Genomic DNA, 22477 nt, shown 5'->3' with positions numbered 1-22477 from the left:
CTATATTAAAAATTCAGTCAGTTTTTTCCTTTTACAAATATACAGCAATGACAGAATTTACAATTCCAATATTGTCAATACCATTGTTAAATATCTTACGAACATTTTTTTTGTGTATGTCGCAGTAAAGAGACTTTCAGATGCAAGCATCTCTCTGGAGGAGGTTATAAATTACTTAGATACCTCAAAAGCCATCTTCTATACCAACAAATAATGCCGTCTGCCTGTAAATTTATCTAAAGCTAAATTTCTTGATGCTAACCATTTGATTATCTAGTTTAAGAAAGCCTGTGGAGTAGGTTGGGATCTTGGGAATGAATTTTGTAATGTGAGCTTGGTTCTAATTTAAAACAAAGTTTAGTTGGGGCTAGTGTTGTGGCACAGTGGGCTAAGCTGCTGCCTGCAACAGCAGCATTCCATACTGGAGCACAGCTTGTGTCCTGGTTGCTCCACTTACGATCCAGCTCCTTGCTAATGTGCCTGGGAAAGAAGTGAATGGCCTTAAGCTCCTGCCGCCCATGACAGAGACCTGAATGGAGTTCTAGGCTCCTAGCTTCCACCTGGACCAGCCCTGGCCATTGAGGCCATTTGAGAGTGAACCAGAAAATAGAAGGTTCTCTGTCCCTCTCTCTCTCACTTTGCCTTTCAAGTAAATAAAAAAAATTTTTTTAAAAACTTAATTGAACAATGGATTTAAATGCATTATACTTCAATTGGTATTTTACTTGATTTTAGTGCAACAAATATTTAGCTCAAGAGATCTTTAATTGAATTTTTTATTATTATTATTTGACAGGTAGAGTTATAGACAGCGAGAGAGACAGAGAGAAAGGTCTTCCTTCCGTTGGTTTACTACCCAAATGGCTGCAATGGCTGGTGCTGCGCCCATCCGAAGCCAGGAGCCAGGTGCTTCTTCCTGGTCTCCCATGCAGATGCAGGGCCCAAGCACTTGGGTCATCCTCCACTGCACTCCCGGGCCACAGCAGCGAGCTGGACTGGAAGAGGAGCAACTGGGACTAGAACCTGGTGCCCATATGGGATGCCAGCGCCGCAGGTGGAGGATTAACCAAGTGAGCCATGGCGCCATCCCTCTTTAATTGAATTTTATGCAGTAATACGTGCCTTCTAGTTCCAGGCAGTCAGTAAGGGATGATGAGTTCCATTAGCTGTCACTTACTACCTTTGTGCCCCACACTTCTCTTGTACGCCTATAAACTGACTTGAGGACATCACTGTTAACTGTGTTGATTTGGTTTTTCAATAGATGGTGCCAGCTTTTTCACCAAAACCGCCTGAAAAATGTGGTGGTTTTTGTTCTTCAGGGAATGAGTCAGCTACACTTTTACAGGTTCTATTTGGAGTTGCGATTTCTCCGAAAGGCGTTCAGACATGTAAGTCAAGAAAACTGTGTTTTAGGGACTGAATCAAGTTCTTCGATCTTGAGAGTAATGTATGTGTCTGGGGCCATGCTAATTGGCAACCTGCCTAAACAAGTAATATGGGGTTTGGAAGGGAAAAAGGACTAAGATTCAGAGACCTCCTGTTGAGATTAGATTTGTCTCTGATTGTTGTTATTGTTATTAATTAGGGAAAAACATTTATTCCCAGGTTATCTATAGCTCCTGGATTGGTAGTGTCCAATTTTAGTTAGACTATTTAGACTATGGTATTTCTCAAAATTGTAAGATTTAAATGCAATTTGTTTTTCCTCTCTTTAAAAAAATTTCATAAGATGAGGCATCCTTAGAACTGTATCTAGAGCTAAACAGTAGCCACTATCTTTAGAAATTTGTGCTCTCCATATTTCCATAGCCTCTTCCATCACTATCGGTTGTTTTTATCCTTTTACCCCTTCAAAGCATTTGAGTTGATGAGCTCTAATTTGATTTCTCTAAGTCTTCCTTTTCTTTTTTGCTGCCATTTATTGAACACTTAGGGCTCTGTGTGCTTTATCTTTATCACAACAGTCCTGTAAGAGATACTTTCTTTTGTTACCATTTTATCCATAACAAACTGAATAATTTGCCCAAGGTATCTAGTAAGTGATGAAGTTGGAATTTAAACCAGGTGAGCCTGAGGCTAGAGCTCTCAGCTTTGTCCTGTTGACTATCTGGCATGCTGTCCAATAAAATACTAGGTATGGGAGTTCTTTGAAAAACATAAGCAATTTTCCTTGTCTAAGTTGTACTTTTCTATAATGCTTGTCCTTTTTACAATGTATAATCAGAGAAGTAAAGAAAATTTTGGGTGATGGTGGTAAATATGACTGCGTTTACCTTGTCACTTTTATGTATTAAGGAAACATTTTACATTGCAAACAAAGTCTTGACCTCTTATTGCACTTGGATAGAAGTCCATGCCTTTCACATCCTTGTATTTTAACTGCTTGCAAGCATTTTTGTAAAGACCTGTTAATGTGTTTTCAGAAATTCCGCTTGCCACCTCCATCATCTAATTTTCTAGCTGATATCATTGGACTGAAAAAGAAAGAACCCACTGGAGATCTACCCAAGACACTGGAAGGTATGACTATGGTTCTGGGTTGATAATATGTTCATTCTAAAAAGGTGTTGTGGTTATAGCTGTAAATAGGTTTACCAGTCGAGTATATTGTTAGCAAGCAACAGAACTGAGTTCTAATTAACTTGAGAAGCAAATTTGTTGAGGAAAAAATGTACAGCTACCCGAGACATTAGACAGCAAGAACCACAGCCATAGAGTTTATGCCTCAGAAACCATCTGGTTAGGTAGCTAAGAATACCTGAATATCACTGACATTGGACCCTTGGAATTACTGTGAGTAATTTCTGAACTGTCACTGGAACTTTGCACTTACAGATGAGAAGTCAATTCCTAACTAATGTAAAGGACAGCTACTAATTCACAGAAAGGAACAGGGAGTTCTAGATGGTAGCCAGCTAAAAGATTATATGTGTGTGTGTGTGTATATGTATATTCATGATAACTGTTTTTCAAGCTGTAGGTTGTATCCTATAAGCAAATTAATAGCTAACCTGTGTTTTTTTTGAGTAGTAAAGGCTGGAGAGAGTGAGTAATGAAATAGAATAGAACTTAACAGAATTCATATATAATTAAATAATTGAATAGTTACACATTGGGAACATGAGAGTAATCAGTCATTTCCTTCCATCACTTTCAGAACTGTTATTGCTATAATCTTCTATCAGCACATCTGGCTTCTAGTTTTCTACCTTTCATTGTGCCATCTCCTTCCTAGATGACCTGATCTGCGGCTCCAGGCCAAAGCCAGGAGCTTCATCTGGTCTCCCTCATGGCTGAGCAGGGAGCTGGATTGGAAGTGAAGTAGCCGGGACATAAATGCGCCCATGTTTGATACTGGCATCACAACTGGCACTTTACCCACTATGCCACGATGCTAGCCTCTGTTGATTGAATTAGCTAGTTGCCATGCTCTGCTCATTTTTCTTACGTAAAATTTCTTTCATATATTGCGTTTCCGCCATTGCTTCCATTAGATTTATTCATTTATATGAAAGAGTTACACAGAGAGCAGAGAGGCAGAGAGAAAGAGAGAGAGAGAGAGATCTTCTATCTGATGGTTCACTCCCTGGTTGGCTGTGCCCATCCGAAGCCAGGAGCCAGGAACCTCCTCTGGGTCTTCCATGAGGGTGCAGGGGCCCAAGGACCTGTGCCTTCTTCCACTGCTTTCCCAGGCCATAGCAGAGAGCTGGATCAGAAGTGGAGCAGCGGAGTCTTGAACCAGTGCCCATATGGGATGCTGGTGCTTCAAGCCAGGGCGTTAACCCACTGTGCCACAGCACTGGCCCTGCTTCCATTATCTTAAACCAGAATTACTTCAAAGCCTTTGTAGTTTCTACTTCCACAAATTTTTGAGGCTTATCTTCCTCAAATGATTTGTTTATGTCACTTCCTTTCTCATAATGTTCCCTGTTATGTATTTTGTGATAGACTAAAGTTCAAACTCTTGAACCAAGCATACATAATGGTCTATTTTATCTTTCTCTTTCACCTCTGTTTTATTTTATTTTATTTTATTTTTGACAGGCAGAGTGGACAGTGAGAGAGAGAGACAGAGAGAAAGGTCTTCCTTTGCCGTTGGTTCACCCTCCAATGGCCGCCGCTGCCGGCGCGCTGTGGCCGGCGTACCGTGCTGATCCGAAGGCAGGAGCCAGGTGCTTCTCCTGGTCTCCCATGGGGTGCAGGGCCCAAGCACTTGGGCATTCCTCCACTGCACTCGCTGGCCACAGCAGAGAGCTGGCCTGGAAGAGGGCAACCGGGTTCACTTCTGTTTTATCCTTGCCTCTCTTATATAGATCTTTTTTCTTCTTTACTGATCTTATTAAACCAAGTTTGCTTTGTACATATGGAATGCCAGCTTCTACTCATAATACTTTGGATCTTTTGGCTGCAAAGATCAGATGCTCGTTCAAGCCACCTTAGGCAAGGAGAGTCTTGTTAGTGCTGACAATATTGTTGATGTGATGCATGTGGATTCTAACTGGTCAATTCTTTATATTTTCTAGTTAAAATTGTAGAAGCAGTCTGATCAGCTTAATTACCCTTGTCGCCTTTGAGCATGTCTTGGCAAGAAATACCAAGTCATTGGTCAGTCTATAGTTGAGGCTCCCTTGAACTAGTTCTACACCCTTATTCAATCAGTGATGCCCACTCATATGCCAACCAGCATTTGCCTCCACCCTCAGTTAAAAGAACATGGTACTGCTTGGGGTTCTTGGGTGGATGCCTGAAAGTAGAGTTGATTTAACTAGAATGGACTGCTGGTAATGGCAGGCACTGTACTGAGCAGATCTAATAAACCAACTATGTGAATCTGCCTTTTCTTCACAGCTCACTTTTTTTCTTGAACTGTTTCTGACCACTCCAACCTGAGATACATTCTTCCCCCTTCCTCCCTTGGGGTTTATTTTCTCTTTGTGTGCTTATTACTGCATTAGATTGAAAGCCCCTTAACAGTTGGGGTCAAGTTTTATACATCTTTTGATCTTTATTCTGCTTAGCCTACCCAAGGCTAGGAGACCTGTCCTCTGAAGTTATTAAACACACATTCTAAATATATGTAATTGTTCTTGTTCCAGAATCTTTACCTTCTGCCATTTCAAAAGCCAGCATCAACCTGCAGAATGACCCTATCGTTCGAAAATACGGTCTTAAGAAAGTGAGCTTGATCAGATGCCTTCTGACAAAGGAAGAAATGAAAACATTCAGCTTTCCATTACAAGGTTGGTTTAAACTTAATATGATTTGCTACCAATGTAAGAATATCTTACAGTTTAATTTCTACTGTTGAAAGTTCATTTTTCTGGTTGCTTTCTTGCATTTTCCATCTTCCATTAATGAGGAAATAATTTAAATGCAGTGTTTCCCAAAGTGTGGCATATGTACCATGATCGGTAAAGTGAAGATTTTAGGTAGTACACGAATAGAACATTAAATACCATTGAAATATTCAGTGATAATTTATTCCTTTTCATTAAATTCTTTAAAAAGATTTATTTATTTACTTGAGAGGCATAGTTACAGACCGAGATGGGGAGAGATAGAGAGGTCTTTCATCTGCTGGTTCATCCCCAAATGGCTGCAATGGCTGTAGCCAAAAGCCAGGAGCCAGAAGCTTCTTTGGGGTCTCCCACGTGGGTGCAAGGGACCCAAGCACTTGGGCTATCTTCTACTGCTTTCCAAGGCAGGGAACTGGATCAGAAGTGGAGCAGCTGGGACCTGAACCAGTGCCCATATGTGTTGCCAGTGCCACAGGCAGATGCTTAACCTGCTACGCTACAGTGATGGCCCCTTTTTTTCGTTCAATTTTATTTCAGTCCTTCTTAGAGAATTAAAACAAGGCAACATGTCTTTAACGTTTTAACACTTCTACAGTGAATATTTTGAAGATGTTAATTTTTTTGTTATTTCCAATAATGATATAGGTAAAGGTGGTAGCAAGTATAGTGTGTCCCAAACCTGGGACAAGGTTTCATTTCTTTTCTGGGATAACTAATAATTTGATCTTCTAATTAAGTGGCGATTTCAGAGTACTGGAGATGGAAACTGATAACAGTTTTATTTTTTTAAATTTTTTTAAAGATTTTATTTATTTATTTGATAGGAAGAATTACAGACAGTGAGAGAGAGAGAAAGGTCTTCCTTCTGTTGGTTCACTCCCCAAATGGCTTCTATGGCTGGCGCTGCACTGATCTGAAGCCAGGAGCCAGGTGCTTCCTCCTAGTCTCCCATGCGGGTGCAGGGCCCAAGCACTTGGGCCTTCCTCCACTGCCCTCCCGGGCCACAGCAGAGAGCTGGACTGGAAGAGGAGCAACCGGGACTAGAATCCAGGGTGCCGGTGCCACAGGTGGAGGATTAACCAAGTGAGCCATGGTGCTGGCCCCGACTAACAGTTTTTTTTGACAGGCAAGTGGAAAGTGAGAGAGACAGACAGACGGAAAGGTCTTCCTTTTCCATTGGTTCAACCCCCAATGGCTGCTGTGGCCGGCGTACCGTGCTGATCCGAAGCCAGGAGCCAGGTGCTTCTCCTGGTCTCCCATGCAGGTGCAGGGCCTAAGCACCTGGGCCATCCTCCACTGCCCTCCTGGGCCACAGCAGAGAGCTGGACTGGAAGAGGAGCAACCAGGACAGAATCCGGCGCCCCAACCGGGACTAGAACCCGGGGTGCCGGTGCTGCAGGCAGAGGATTAGCCTAGTGAGCTGCGGCGCCGGCCCGATTAACAGTTTTCATATGTCCCTTTGTTTCTTGTCAAACAAGACCCAGATATTACCTGTATTGCTTTAGCCTCTGCCTGAAAGTAGAAATCTTCCAATTATTCAAATGCTTTTGTGTCTCTGAACTAAATGTACTTATTTATTATCTTGGGTCCACAATGGAGGGCATACCATAAGCTTATTGTTGAGCCTCTGTAGGTAATTTTTATGCGATGATTACAGAAAATGCAGGCAACTCTCAATGCGGATTTCATAGAAATCTCAAGAATGGACTTGGGTGGAGGGACATACATGGTGAACGTTACGTAAACTTTCTGCTTACTATGTAATCTTTTGAGAACTCTACTTTGGTAGGATCTCATTTCTGTTTTTTCCTGATTTATTTAGAAAGAAAGATGCCACATGTAGTCATTTGCGTACTTTATTCATCCTCTTCCTGCCTACATGGAGAGTCCAGTAACTTTGGGTTTAGCTATAATTTAGTCATATTCTCCTCTAAGAATGAAAAATTGTTGCTTGATAACTGCTAGCAATTCTAGGCCCAGGATCCCCTATAACAATAGCTTTTATTATTTTTCTCAAAATATGTATGAAAATGAGTAGATGGAGTAAAACTGGAAGACAGGTTGCCTTTTATTTAGTTTCTGTATTTCAAGTGTTTTACATACACAAACTGCCTAGCTAATATGGTATTTTCTTGGATGAATCTAAGAGTGATATTTACTATTTCTTGTTCAAAAGAGAAATATTTTATTCCTTTCCTTCTAGGTTTTCCTGACTGTGAAAATTTTGTACCTACCAAATGTGATGGTTCTGTAACAGAGAATAGTCCTCTCTTTGGTCTTGACTGTGAGATGGTAAGTGTTATTTTTAATTTTCAACGGGGTGTTGCAAAATGGAGTCTAGAGTAGGATAGTTTCTTGAATGTAATGCATCAGTGAACCAATGTATTCAGTTCCAGGAACAAGAAATAGTTTAAGTAGCTGAAAGTAGCCCTTTTTACTGGGCATTTTAGAAAACTTGGATTTATTTTTCTGGGACTGGCCTTATGGAATATCAGTTAAGACACCACCTGCAGCTGAGTCTCATATAAGCATCATTTGGATTCTCAGCTGCTCCACTCTGACCATCTCTCTGCTGATGTCCCTGGGATAGCAGCAGCAGATAGTCCAAGTGCTTGGGCCCCTGCTGCCCGTGTAGGAGATTCAGATGAAGTTCCTGGCTCCTGCCTTTGGCCTGGCCTAGCCCTGGCCATGGCAGACATTTGGAAGGGTGAACCAGCTTTTGGAAGATTTTTCTTTCTGTGCCTCTCCTCTCTCTCTCTAACTCTGCCTTTCAAATAAATAAATAAATCTTTAAAAAACAACAACACAGAAAAGGAATAAATATGTGTTGTCTAACTAGTTGCTATATTTACTTGAATGCTCATTACTAGTTTTCTCCTTCTGTCTTTTGAACAAGTGTTTTATTGTTACTATGAAGATTCTATCTTAATTGCCATTGGTTTGGCTTAGTTTTACACATTGAATATCATAAGTGGGATTTCCTTGAATAAGTACCCCTTGTATATTTTTTAAAGTGGGTATATTTAAAAATTTTCTTTATTTATTTGAAAGGCAGAGTTAGAGGGTGGGACAGATAGACTAAGAGGAGCCAGGATCCCAGAACTTTATTTGGATCTCCCACATGGGTAGCAGGGGCCTAAGCACTCCAGCTGTCTTCTGCTTTCCCAGGCACATTAGCAGAGAGCTGGATTGGAAGTGGAACAGTGAGATTCATATTGGCACTTGTATGGGATGCTGGTGTCACAGGTGGTGGCTTAATCTGCTGGACTACTATGCCAGCTCTCATTATGTTTTACTTGGCTTCATTTTAGTAAATTTCCTTTCAAAAACAGTTCATCCCTTTGGGATTGGCACTGTAGCGTAATGAGTAAAGCTGCCACCTACAGCACTGGCATCCCATATCAGTGCTGGTTTGAATCCCAGATGCTCCACTTCCAATCAAGCTCCCTGCTAATGGCCTGGGAAAGCAGTGGAAGATGGCCCAAGTGCTTGGGCCCCTGCACCCAAGTGGGAGACCCAAAAGAAGCTCCTGGATCCTCGTTTTGGGTCATCCCAGCTCTAGCCATTTCGGCCATTTGGGGAGTGAACCAGTGGATGGAAGATCTTGCTCTCTCTGGGTGTCTCTCTGTCTGCCTTTCAAATAAATAAATAAATCTTAAAAAAAACAATGCATCCCCTCCCCTCTCATTCCTCAGGAAATGTTTCTTAATTTTTAATGAGGAAGCTAAAAGCTAAAAGTTTTGGAGTCTCCCATGTCAGGGTATGTATCCTGGCATTGCCGAATCATATCACCCTAGACAAGTCCCCTAACCTCTTAACATCATCATGTCCCTCTGTAATAATAATAAAGCTACCTCATAAGATGATGATTAAGTGGTCACTATAAAATGCTTAGTGCAGCACTGGATGATAATAGTATGTTTAATAAAAATCACTTATTAGTAGTGCTAGGCATACTACTGGATATAGTACATACTTCATAAGTGATAGATACAGCTATGATTAATATTATTTCCCTTTATCTTGAGAAAATCCTTTCCAGTAATTGAATTCATACTGGATCTTATAGCAAGTAAAAGTCCGTGCCATTCCTGCAGGACTCTAGTGGGTAGATGAGGGTAGTGGCAATCGCTGTGATGTGGGTAATGAGAGGAATCAGTATCTTTCACACTTCAGCATCCTGACTTCCTCCTGATCTTACAGTGCCTCACTTCCAAGGGGAGAGAACTAACACGGGTCTCACTGGTTGCTGAAGGAGGCGCCTGTCTTATGGATGAACTGGTCAAACCAGACAACAAAATTCTGGACTATCTCACCAGGTATTTTTCACTTCACCTCCAGCTCTTCCTAGAACTGTCACATTAGAATGGAGTAAGATTTAACAGAGATGATGAGAGCATCCGTTTATGTAGGTTTTATCTATTTATATATTATCAAAGAACAGACTAGGGCAACATATCAGTATATTTTAATACTGAAATTACATATTGTCAGAGTATAATGTGTGCGCTCTGGTTTTCTAGTCCTCTTGAGATGTTAAGTCTGCACACTATTATCTTCCTTGTCCTAGAATCTCCCAATTGTAATCATTTTCTAGCAACTGCTAAACAGCTGGAGGGAGCCTTGCTTTCTGTTAAGACCTCAGCTGAAAATCTGTAAATTATCATTTGGCAGTTAAATGATCTTAGAGTTTAATCTGCTTTGACCTCGAAAACCAAAACAAAACTGATTTTTTCCATAATAGAAATTTGAAGCCCAGAGTTTTGGTCTGTTATTCCAAAGATTATCATGTAATTTCAGGATTTGCACAGAGTGATTGGGCAGAGAATGAGATTGTGAAACAGTATTATTTCCATCCATTGAAGGTGCATCCATAGGCAAAGCAGCCATGTTAGTGATGAAGACTATTGTGTTAACAGACTTGATGACTTGATAGTATGTAAAGAACAGGTCCGTGTGCACAAGCTTTTTTCTCATGGTACTGCAAAAATATGGGAATATAAATGTCTGATGGTAGGGGATTAATTAAAATGTTATATCTGTAAAATGGAATACTCCAACAATTTGAAAGGATGTTCTGAGAGATTTATTGATACGAAAACTTGTTCAAGATACATACCAAGTGACATCATGTTTTAAAGCAGCACATGCATTATTTCATTTTTATAAAAATGAAATATATACATGAATTAATATCTATGTATCGATTTCAAATTTTTTGCAACAAAAAACAATTTTAAATTCCATTTTCCATGAACTTTTAAAAAAGATTTTTTATTTATTTGAAAGGTAGTTACAGAGAGAGGAAGAGAGAGAGAGATCCTCTGGTTCACTCCCCAAATGGCCACAATGGTGGGGCTGTGCCAGGCTAATTAAGCCAGGAGCCTGGAACTTCTTTTTTTTTTGACAGGCAGAGTGAACAGTGAGAGAGATAAAGAGAAAGGTCTTCCTTTTGCCGTTGGTTCACCCTCCAGTGGCTACCGCCGCGGGCGCACTGCGACCAGCACACTGCGCTGATCCGATGGCAGGAGCAGTTGGGCCATCCTCCGCTGCACTCCCAGGCCATAGCAGAGAGCTGGCCTGGAAGAGGGGTAACCGGGACAGAATCCGGCGCCCCGACCGGAATTAGAACCCGGTGTGCCGGCGCCACAGGCAGAGGATTAGCCTATTGAGCTGTGGCGCTGGCCAGGAGCCTGGAACTTCTTTTAGGTCTCCCACATGGGTGCAGGAGCTCAAGCACTTGGGCCATCTTCTGCTGCTTTCTCAGATGCGTTAACAGAGAGTTGGATTGGAAGTGGAGCAGCCGGGTCTCGAACTGCCACCCATATGGGATGCTTATGTTGTAGGTGGTGGCTTAACTTGCTATGCTGCAATGCTGGCCCCTCCATGAACTTTTATTTTTTTCTTTCTTTTTCTTTTTTTTTTTTTTAATTTATTTGACAGATAGAGTTAGATAGTGAGAGAGACAGAGGAAGGTCTTCCTTTCGTTGGTTCACCCCCCCCAAAATGGCCACCATGGCCAGTGCTGTGCCGATCTGAAGCCAGGAGCCAGGTGCTTCCTCCTGGTCTCCCATGCAGGTGAAGGGGCCCAAGCACTTGGGCCATCCTCCACTGCCTTCCCAGGCCACAGCAGAGAGCTGGACTGGAAGAGGAGCAACAGGGACTAGAACCTGGCGCCCGTATGGGAAGCTGGTCCCACAGGCAGAGGATTAACCAAGTGAGCCATGGCACTGGCTCCCTCCATGAACTTTTTGAAGAACCCTCATTTATGTATCAAAAAATATGAAGTGATATTTACTAAGATGTGAAAAGTGATCATTTCTGGGTAGTGGGATTATGACTAATTTTTAATTTCTGCTTATTTTTTTAAAAAGATTTATTTGAAAGAGTTACACAGAGAGAGAAGAGGCAGAGAGAGAGAGAGAGAGAGAGAAGTCTTCCATCCGATGGTTCACTCCCCAATTGGCTGCAACGGACGGAGCTGAACTTATCCGAAACCAGGAGCCAGGAGCTTCCTCCAGGTCTCCCACATGGGTGCAGGGGCCCAAGGACTTGGGCCATCTTGTACTGCTTTCCTAGGCCATAGCAGAGAGCCGGATCGGAAGTGGAGCAGCCAGGTCTCGAACTGGCACCCATATGGAATGCCGGTGCTTCAGGCCAGGGCATTAACCCGCTGTACCACAGCACCGGCCCCAATTTCTGCTTATTTGTATTTTCATTCTTTTTGATACTGAGCATACATTAGATAAAACTTTTTTTTCTTTTACTCTTTTTAAATGACTTTCCAGTGAGTAAAACTTGTTAATATCCTGGCAAGTCTATTCTTTTTTGAAAAAGATTTATTTTATTTATTTGAAAGGTAGAGTACAGAGAGGTAGAGACAGAGAGAGAGGTCTTCCATCTGCTGGTTCACCCCCCAAATGGTTGCAGCAACTGAGGGTGGGTCAGGCCAAAGCCAAGAGCCAGGAGCTTCTTCTGGGTCTCCCACGTGGTTGCAGGGGCCCAAGCACTTGGGCCATCCTCTGCTGCTTTCCCAGGTGCATTAGCAGGGAGCTGAATTGGAAGTGGAGCAGCCGGTACTCAAAGCAGCGCCCATATGGGATGCCGGCACTACTGGCCAGGGCCTTAACCTGTGCCACAGTGCCGGCCCCCTAGCATATCTATTTCTCTTTCTGTTGTTAAAAGGTTTTCAGGAATTACGAAAAAGATTCTTAACCCAGTGACAACCAAACTCAAGGATGTACAGAGGCAGTTGAAAGCACTGCTTCCTCCTGATGCCGTATTAGTGGGCCACTCTTTAGACTTGGATCTCAGAGCACTGAAAGTGAGTGTCTTATACCTAAAGCCTTAGACTGTACCTCCCAGCTTACTTGTTGTTGCCTTTAGCATAAGATAACACTCATTCTATTCTCTTTCTTCCTCAGATGATACATCCATATGTTATTGATACATCATTGCTTTATATCAGAGAGCAGGGCAGAAGATTTAAACTAAAGTTCTTAGCCAAAGCTATTTTGGGGTAGGTTTGTTTACATATTATAATACTGTCCTGATAAATTGCACATATGTAAGTGTATAGTTTCTATAATTTAATGCATATTGCAAAATTTAGGGTATTTGCTTTTCCTTTTAGTTTTTAAACATTATTACTTTCATTTATTATAAAATTATGATATTATGGGATAGGTAATAGGATTTACATTCATTGTTGAACTTGATGGATAAGACCATTCAGGGAAGGGCAGAAAAGTTGACCAAAGATTCAAAACATAAGATACCTGTATTGAAATACATCCTTTTGTGTAGAAACACATGTGTACAAAGATGTTCATTATAACAGGATTAATTCTACAGGACTGGTTAAATAAATTATGGTTGTTTGCATTGAACACTTTGCTATTCGAAAATAACGTGGTGGATCTGTATGTGCTAATATGGAAACCAAAGGTGTTGCTGAGAATAAAATGGAGATGCAGAGCTCAATCTGTATATGCCACTTAACTATATGTGTATATTTTTAAAAAAGCAACTATAAAAGGATTTCAATACAAATAGACATTTGTATATAAATAATAAATTTCTGGAGGGTGAGTTAAACAGATGTTACATCTAAGAACTGAGACAAGAGGATGACTGCAGAGTGGGCCAGAGACTTTTTGTTGGGTAATCTTTTGTTCAAATAGTATGTTAGGGTCAGGCAGCTAACTAGAATTAAGAAATCTTGATTGTTGTGATATGCATCAGAATGCTTAAATTTATATAACCAGACATTTTTTTTTCCCCAAAGAAACCTTTTATTTAATGAGTACAAATTTCATAAGTACAACTTTAGGAATATAGTGATTCTTCCCACCATACTCCCCTCCTACCCCAACTCCCACCCACTTCCTCCTTCCTCTCCCATTCCCAGTTCCATTCTCCACTGAGGATTTATTTTAAAGATTTAAAGATTTATTTTAAGGCAGAGTTATAGAGAGAGAGGGAGAGACAGAGAGAGAGATCTTTCATCCACTGGTTCACTCCCCAGATGGCCACAGTGGCTGGGGCTGTACCAGACCAAAGCCAGGACCCTGGAACTTCATCTAGGTCTCCTACATGGTGTATGGGCCCAAGGACTTGGGCCATCTTCCACTGCTTTCCCAGGTGCATTAGCAGGGAGCTGGACTGGAAGCATAGCAGCTGGCACTTGAATCAGTGCCCATATGGGATGCTAGCATTGCAGGAGGCAGCTTAACCTGCGCCATAACGCTGGCCCCTAAACAGAACATTTGAAGTGGTTTAATCTGTCATTAAAAATGCTCACAGGTGTATCAGTAGTATCTTGACTTTCCAGGAAGGATATACAATGCCCAAACAAGCTTGGTCATGATGCTACAGAAGATGCTAGAACAACCCTTGAATTGGCTCAGTATTTCCTTAAGTACGGCCCAAAGAAGGTTAGTATCTTTGACCAGCATGTTTGCCTTTCTCAAATGTGTGGGGATGGATAAGAAAACCACATAACACAGTCTCTCATTTACCTTTCTCTTCAAAAAATGGGAGTGTGATTGAAGCTAAGCTTGTTGCATTTGTGATTAAGGCACGTATTAATAGCATTATGTAGTGGCTAAGTATATAGTGTCTGAAACTGGGCTAGTTTTTAAATATAGTCTGTGCAATGTCTCACTGTGTAATCTAATGCAATTGTTATGGATAATTTCAGTTTCTAGATCTGTAAAATGGGAACACATGCTTCTGTAGAATATTGGTGAGGATAAAGGAGATACTGTGTATAAAGCTCTTAACATAGTTCATTCAATATGTTAAACACCATGCCAGTGGTGGTGATCATTACAGCTGATACTAATAGCAAAAAATAATCTATGTGGATTTCTGTGTTCTTGGAGTTGGAGGGAGGCATACCATTGTTTTAATAATTAGTGGGTATGGATTAGAACACATAAGGGAGGCATTTAAGGGATCTTTGTTTCTGACAGAATTTCTTATAATGCATACTAACCTGTTAGATTATTCCATTATATAATGTTTCATCATTAGTCTATAAATTGTGGTCCATATAGAATAATAATCAATAGTCAGAATCGTGTTTTGTGTTGTTGTAGTAAGAAAGATATTCCAAAAAGATCTTGTTTGGACATGTAAATATGATAGTCACCATTCACTGAGCTCTTACTGAATATGCTGTTCTAAAATGTTATTTATGTGAAAGAGTGACAGAGAGAGGGAGAGAAACAGATAAAGATATTTCATCAGGGGGTTCACTCCCCAAATGGCTGTAACATTTGGGGCTGGGCCAAGTTGAATCCCTGGAGCCAGGAACTCCATCTGGGTCTTCCATGTGAGTGGCAGGAACCCAAGTACTTGAGCCATTGTCTGGTGTTTCCCAAGAAAATTAGCAGGGGGCTGAATCAGAAGCAGGTTAATAGGCACTTGGACCAGATGGACTTCCTCATCTTGGCTTCCACCTGGCCCAGCCCCAGCTATTATGCGCATTTGGGGAGTGAACCAGTGGATAGAAATCAATCAATCGCAATGTTAATCTTCCTCTCTCTCTGTCCCTCAGTCTCTCCTTTTCCCTCTCTTTCAAATAAATAAGTAAATCTTTCTTTTATTTTTATTTATTTATTTTTTTTTTTGACAGAGTGGACAGTGAGAGAGAGACAGAGAGAAAGGCCTTCCTTTTACCGTTGGTTCACCCTCCAGTGGCTGCTGTGGCTGGTGCACTGCGCTGATCTGAAGCCAGGAACCAGGTGCTTCTCCTGGTCTCCCATGGGGTGCAGGGCCCAAGCACTTGGGCCATCCTCCACTGCACTCCCAGGACACAACAGAGAGCTGGCCTGGAAGGGGGCAACCGGGACAGAATCCGGCGCCCCGACCGGGACTAGAACCCGGTGTGCTGGCGCCGCAGGCGGAGGATTAGCCTATTGATCCGCGGCGCCGGCTAGTAAATCTTTTTTTACTACTTTATAGGTTCTCAAATTTTGCTTATATAGGTATTTTATCAAAATTTATCATATTCAAAATGAAATGAGAGAAAGTATTTGTAATATTTGTTTAAAATATCAAAAACTATATGTTAACACAAATGACTTATCTGTATGAAAAAAGGAATTTCAAAAAAAGTGGGAAGAGTTTCATTGTTTAATGTATTTCGTACTTAATGAACTTCTAGCTTAATAGAAGTCAGATTGCTTTTTGTACCTGCTTTTATTTTATCTTATAAAAGATTTTTTTATTTTGAAAGTCAGAGTTAGAGAGAGGGGAAGACAATGCTGGCTCACTCCCTAGATGGGTGCAATGGCCAGTGCTGGGCCAGGCTGAAGCCAGGAACCAGGAGCTTCATCCGGGTTTCCCACCAGGGTGGCAGGGGCCCAGGCACTTGGGTCCTCTGCTGCTACTTTTCCCAGGCCATTAGCAAAGGAAGTGGATTGGAAATGGAGCAGCTGGGACATGAACCAGTGCCCACATGGAATGCTGGTACTGCAGGTGGCAGCTTTACCCACTAAGACATACTGCCAACCACCTTGTACTTGCTTTTGCATTCATTCTGCTGTATGACGTAATTGGAGGAGGGAGGACCTCATGAACCCCATGGGAAGGCCTCTGGAACCCTCAAGTGTCCTCATACCACATTTTGAGAACCTATTATTTTTTCATTTCCAGTGAAAATTGTTTTATTTGAGTAAAAACTAAGGAAATCTGAATTAAGCATGGATTTCAGTTAATATTGGATATATCATTATTGGTTCGTTAATTGTGACAAATACATCATACTAATCTGTTACTAATATGTGAAAATGGGTGTAGGGCATATGGGAACTCTGTTGTTTCTATAAATCTATAACAAATAGTTTTTAAAAATATGTTCTCTCTGTATCACAATTCTCAGTTGCACTCCTACTTTATGAAAGAAGATATATCAACTACAGTAGACGTCACGTGCTTTCATATTAAACTAATATGTCATTTTTGATGTTGTCGTAAAAGCCATTCTATTATTTCTAAAAATAGCATGTTGGCAGAGAAGTAAATTTTAAGTGACTAGAGAATGAGAATGAGCCAAAATTGCCATTTCTTTTCCCTTAACCTTACTGGGCCATTTCCTATATTCATGTGAACAGCATCAGTAGCTGGCTGGTAACACACTGCCATTCTTGGCTAAGCAGCCAGAACACATCTGGTAACTTCAAGGCAGCCTGGGAACTATGGCAACGGCAAAGCTACCACCTAAAGAAGAGAACATCACTAAAATGGGGTTTTCAAATTTCTTTTAACCTTAAATGATTTGCGAGAAATGAGATGATTTTTACCACTTTACTTGCTTCAAGATTGCGGAACTCAATCTGCATGCACTTGTTCATCACCAAGAACTGCAAGCAGCCAGCCAAGAGCCAAGAAATACACCAGGAGTCATTCAGCACTCAAACACAAGGTAATGTTTTTTAGTTTTAAACAAGAACAGAGTTGGGGGAGGTGGAGATGGAAGGAGGGAAGTGTGGGTATCTTCTTGGAACTGTACCTGTGGAAGGTATGTAATCTGTTCTTTTTATATTAATAAAAAAATTAAAAACAAGAACAAAGGCAGATAAGAGTATCTGGTGTCTTACTTTTCCTGGGAATTTTTTTCTTAGGAGTTTTTTTCAGAAATATTTACTAAAAATATGAGTCACATTACAAAAACCATGGGGGAAAATTATCAGCTGCTTCCCGAAATATTATCTAATTTTTAATTTTCTAAATCTAGCAGCTGGTCTAAAATGACATCCTTTATGAGAAAATAAGACTTTGGAATACAGTGAACAATGCAGCATTGGGAGATGTGATAAAGCATTTTGGTTTGAAGAGTCAGTCTACAGCTTTGCTATATTTCCCAGAAACACAAAAACAGAAATAGACTCAGAAGGAAGGTTTGGCTGCAGAACCTAATGACTGTGTCAGTATCAGATCCTTAGAATCTGGCCTATGTTTTGGTAGAGCACTTTGGGTACATTTCTTGTTTACCCTTCGGGTCCTTGTTAGAGCAACACTGCCCAGTATGGTTTAATGCAATGATGAGATTGTTCTACATTTGTGCTGTTGAGTGTGGTAGCCACAACAAGTGTGGCAATTGAGGAACTGAAGTTTTAATGATAATTAATTCAATTTAAATAACTACCTATAGCCAGTGGCTATCTTGTTGGATAGAGTATGTACAGAGAAATAACTGTCAGGTTATAAAAACTGTTGTCCTTACCTTGATCTCTTCTGCTTCTTTACAGTGTTATAGAATGCTTGGACTCATTGGGTCAGAAACTCCTCTTTTTGTCCCAGGACACAGATGCTAGTGATCTTTTTTCTAAAAACTGTAAAACTATTAAGTGCCTTTCAAATAAACAGGTGAGTAGTTTGCTGTACCTTGGCAGGTTGCATTGAGAGCAGAGGGGAATGCACCCTGTACAAGTGTTCAGTTCTTTTTCTTCAGCAACCCTGGTTACAGTTAGCAAATCTGGCCTCTGCTCACATCTTGTATGGAGCGCTTTAAATCACAGTTGCCCCGTAGGACCAGAACTGTTAGCTGCCAATGTTCACTTCCAGAGCCCAGCAGGCCTGTGGCTTTGGCCCTGCATACCACTTTGGATTTCTGTTCTATCCCTGGTTTACGGAAATGTTTATCTTGATTTTGAGTCTGGCTATATCTTCTTCATTTTTTTTCTTTTTATATTTTATCTCTCATGGCTGTAAGTATAAAGTAGAGAGGTTGCATCAAAACATGAAATTCGTGTGTTACTGTATACAGAAGATCTGTATTTTTCCATGTGTAGGTATGATATTTTCCTTTTTTATTAATATAAAGATAAGAGATTCCCTATAGTAAAAATATGGAAATGCTTTGTGAATTTTTATGTCTTCCTTGTGCAGGGCTACACACAGGGGCTGTGCTAATCTCTGTATCATTCTAATTTTTTAGTATATGTACTATTGAAGCAAGCTCAATCTGTATTATTTTTTAAATGTTGTACTTGGAAATAATTTCAAACTACAGAAAACTTGCATAAATGGCACAATGTTTTATTAGGTTCACCTTTTGTTAACAATTGTGTGTGCATTTATGGTTATGTACTCTCTCCTCTCTCGTGTTCTTTCTTCCCCCCTTTCTCTCCCCCTGTATGACTTTTTCTGAACCATTTGAAAATACATGAAGCACATCATGGCCTTTTCACCCTAAGTATTTTAGAATGTATTTTGTGAGGTTAAAAATATTTTCTCTTGGGGCCAGTGTGTAAAGGGGGTAAAACCACTGCCTGTGACATCATCATCCTGTAAGGGCACTGGTTCGTGTCCTGGCTGCTCCACTTTCAGTTTGCTTCTGCTAATGGCTTGGGAAGAGCAGCAGAAGATAGCTTGAGTGCTTGGGCTCCTGCCACCCATGTGGGAGACCTGGATGAAGCTCCTGGCTTCAGCCTGGTCCAGCCCTGGCCATTGTGACCATCTGGGGAGTAAACCAGTGGATGGAAGGTCTCTCTTTCCCCAACCCCCACCCCACCCCCAAACCCCCATCTCTCTGTAACTCTGCTTTTCAAATACATAAATATTTTTTAAAAAGTTTTTCTCTTATATAACCATGGTGTAGCTACCTACTTCAGTACATTTACTATTGATCCAGTACCTTTATCTACTCTAATCTGTATTCCAATTTGTTCAGTTGACCAAATAATGTCCTTTATAGCATTTCTTTTCCCTTCAGAATAACGTCTATTCTAGGGTCAGGTATTGCATTTAGTTGTCATATCTTTTTATTCTACTTGAATCTGGGACCGTTTCTCAACCTTTCTGTTTTTTGAGATTGCCATTTATTGCATTATGCATGCATGCCTCCCCTCCCTTTTTGCTATACAATTTTTAGTTTTCACTTTATTTGCAAAGCAGAGAGACAGAGACAGATAGATTCCACCCACTGGTTCACTCCTCAAATGCCTGCAACAGCCGGAGCTGGGCCAGGTTGTAGCCAGGAACCTAGAACTCTACCAGGGTCTCCCAAGTATTTGAGAATCCAAGTATTTGAGCTATCACTTGCTGCCTCCCAGGGTGTACAGTAGCAGAAACTTGGATCAGAAGCTGAGGAGCCAGAACTTGAGGTAGGCACTCTGGTATAGGATGCAGGCATCCCAAGCAGCATCTTAACTGCTGCACTAAACACCTGCCCCCTTGTTGGTTTTACACTGGTTTCTCAGTTGGTCTCTGGAGTTTTCTCAAAGGTGTTCTAGTTCATATGTTGTTGTTGTTAGGGTCTGTGGGAGAATGAGTGTCTGAAGCTTCTCAGTCCTTCATCTCTTCTGTTTTGTTTTTTTTGTTTGTTTATTTGTTTACTTATTTATTTTTTGACAGGCAGAGTTAAACAGTGAGAGAGAGAGACAGAGAGAAAGGTCTTCCTTTTTCAGTTGGTTCACCCCCCGCCCCCAAATGGCTGCCATGGCTGGCAGGCTGCGCTGATCTGAAGCCAGGAGCCAGGTGCTTCCTCCTTGTCTCCCCTTTGAATGCAGGGCCCAAGCCCATCCTCCTCTACCTTCCCGGGCCACAGCAGAGAGCTGGACTGGAAGAGGAGCAACCAGGACAGAATCCAGTGCCCTGACCGGGACTAGAACCCGGGGTGCCGGCGCCGCAGGTGGAGGATTAGCCTAGTGAGCTGCGGCATGGGCCTGTTTTTTATTTATTTGACAGGTAGAGTTATAGACAGTGAGAGAGAGAGAGACAGAGAGAAAGGTCTTCCTTCCGTTGGTTCACCCCCCAAATGACCACCACGGCTGGAATTGTGCTGATCTGAAGCCAGGAGCCAGGTGCTTCCTCCCGGTCTCCCATGCGGTGCAGGGGCCCAAGCACTTGGGCCATCCTCCACTGCCCTCCCGGGCCACAGCAGGGAGCTGGACTGGAAGAGGAGCAACCAGGACTAGAACTGGTGCCCATATAGGATGCCGGCGCTGAAGGTGAAGGATCAACCAAGTGAGCCACAGCGCCAGCCGCTCTTCTGTTTTTTTTTTTTTAAATGCTTTCTCTTTTGAGAATGATATTGTGGTGTTAGGGGAAGATAGGAGTTTATAATATTGTTTGGAGGGGTCTGTGTCGCTCCCCCACTCGCAGAGGAACGACACCGGACCCTACGCTGTTCCTTTTCCTCGGCCCTTCCCGGGTTAGCTGCCGCCGCCACCCCCCCCCCCCGCCTCCGCGGAGGGGTGGCACACCGCTGGCCGGCTCTCTCAGGGGTTGTTCAGATGTTCCTGGTGCCTGTTGTCTCTCTCTTCCTTTATAGTCCTCTTCCACCAATCCCAACTCTCCTGGCGTTCTCTCCCCACGCGCTGAGCATGCTGCTCTCCTCCAATCAGGAGCAGGATCAGCTCCTGCAGCTTATTAGTCGAATTGGTGAGGCAGCTGTGTAGAAGTTGTTTGCTCTCTCTCAGCACCATATTGTGGGAGATCAGATGCATAGAATTAGTCCTAGTTCCAGTAATTTAGTCTCGGTTGCTCCCCACAGGTCTGCATGTGTCTTAATTCTCTTTCTGTTGGATCCTGAATTTGTCTGCTTTTTTTTTTTTAAGACTTATTTATTTATTTGAGAGTTAGAGTTACAGGGAGAGGAGAGGCAGAGAGGTCTTCCATCTGCTGGTTCACTCCCTAAATGGCCGCAATGGCTGCAGCTTGGATGATCTGAAGCCAGGATCCAGGAGCTTCTTCCAGGTCTCCCACATGGGTTCAGGGGCCCAAAGACTTGGGCCATCTTCTACTGCTTTCCCAGGCTGTAGCAGAGAGCTAGATCGGAAGAGGAGCTGCCAGGACCTGAACCGGTGCCCATATGGGATGCCAGCACTGCCTGTGGCAGCTTTACCCACTATGCCACAGCGCCAGCCCCATGCCTCCTTATTTCCTTCTTTCTGTCTACTGCATTGTCTCCAAGGGGTACCACCTTTTCTCTGTACATTTGATTGCTCTCCAGACGTACTGCTTCTGAGACTGCCTGGTCTCTCCTGTAGTCTGTTGTTAGGAAATATCAAAGTTGTGACCTCTGCTCCTTATTATTTGGCATTCAGTTGGACCTTCCTCCCGATCCCCTGGGAGTGATTTGGTTTGTGCTTCATCTATTTCCCATGCCGCTTGATGTTTTTCACCCCCCGCCAAATCTGTTAAGCTTCTGCCTTGTTTTTTGTTTCTAACTCAGAGGCTTGCAGTATTGTGCAACAGTGAGAGTGCTGTTGGAATTTAACTTAATTCTTTATATAGAGGTAATTTGAAGGTTGTAGTAATCCCTATTGCTAGGTAATACTGAAGGTAAGGGTAATATGTGGGTTTATTTATTTTCTTTATGGATTTTGTGTCTTTTCTTGAGGTTGTAGTGTCACCACTTCCCTCCAGACCTGGCAGTCAGCCACATATTACTTTTTCACATGGGTAAAAGGACAACCATTTTTTATATTATTATGGCTCACCCTAGCAGCCACAGTAGAGTAGTAGGTTCCTGTCTCAACCAGGCAGTGCTGTTTTCTGCAGGTTCTTGAGCAGGCTAGAGTGGAAATCCCCCAGTTTCCCTTCAGCATTGTTGAGTTCTCGTTTGAGCCCTTTGCACCCATGCTCACTGAAGAGATGAACAAAAGGGTAAGTAGATGGCTTTTGAATGACTTTTAACTTTCCGGAGTTTTTCTGTGTGTATT

At 42.0% G+C, this 22477-nt stretch overlaps 1 protein-coding gene across 10 annotated transcripts in view; it reads left to right on the top strand.

Moving 5' to 3' along the window:
* Positions 1 to 22477, top strand: part of REXO5 (RNA exonuclease 5) — a 72393-nt gene that overhangs the window by 2259 nt on the left and 47657 nt on the right. For 8 of the 10 annotated variants that reach the window (XM_070064658.1, XM_070064656.1, XM_070064655.1 and 5 more), the window contains 11 exons: positions 1265 to 1391; positions 2427 to 2523; positions 5100 to 5243; positions 7504 to 7592; positions 9504 to 9619; positions 12486 to 12624; positions 12725 to 12819; positions 14134 to 14236; positions 17129 to 17232; positions 18059 to 18176; positions 22317 to 22421. In XM_070064658.1, the coding sequence (XP_069920759.1) occupies positions 1326 to 1391; positions 2427 to 2523; positions 5100 to 5243; positions 7504 to 7592; positions 9504 to 9619; positions 12486 to 12624; positions 12725 to 12819; positions 14134 to 14236; positions 17129 to 17232; positions 18059 to 18176; positions 22317 to 22421 (1176 nt within the window). In that variant the 5' untranslated portion in view covers positions 1265 to 1325. The remainder of the gene's footprint in view (positions 1 to 1264; positions 1392 to 2426; positions 2524 to 5099; positions 5244 to 7503; positions 7593 to 9503; positions 9620 to 12485; positions 12625 to 12724; positions 12820 to 14133; positions 14237 to 17128; positions 17233 to 18058; positions 18177 to 22316; positions 22422 to 22477) is intronic. The other 2 variants (XM_070064654.1, XM_070064657.1) reach the window with 1 other exon arrangement.

Source organism: Oryctolagus cuniculus, chromosome 19, assembly GCF_964237555.1.
Source record: "Oryctolagus cuniculus chromosome 19, mOryCun1.1, whole genome shotgun sequence".
Lineage (NCBI taxonomy): Eukaryota > Metazoa > Chordata > Mammalia > Lagomorpha > Leporidae > Oryctolagus > Oryctolagus cuniculus.
Note: the sequence above shows the minus strand (reverse complement) of the source record. Positions and strands in the feature narration are given on the sequence as shown.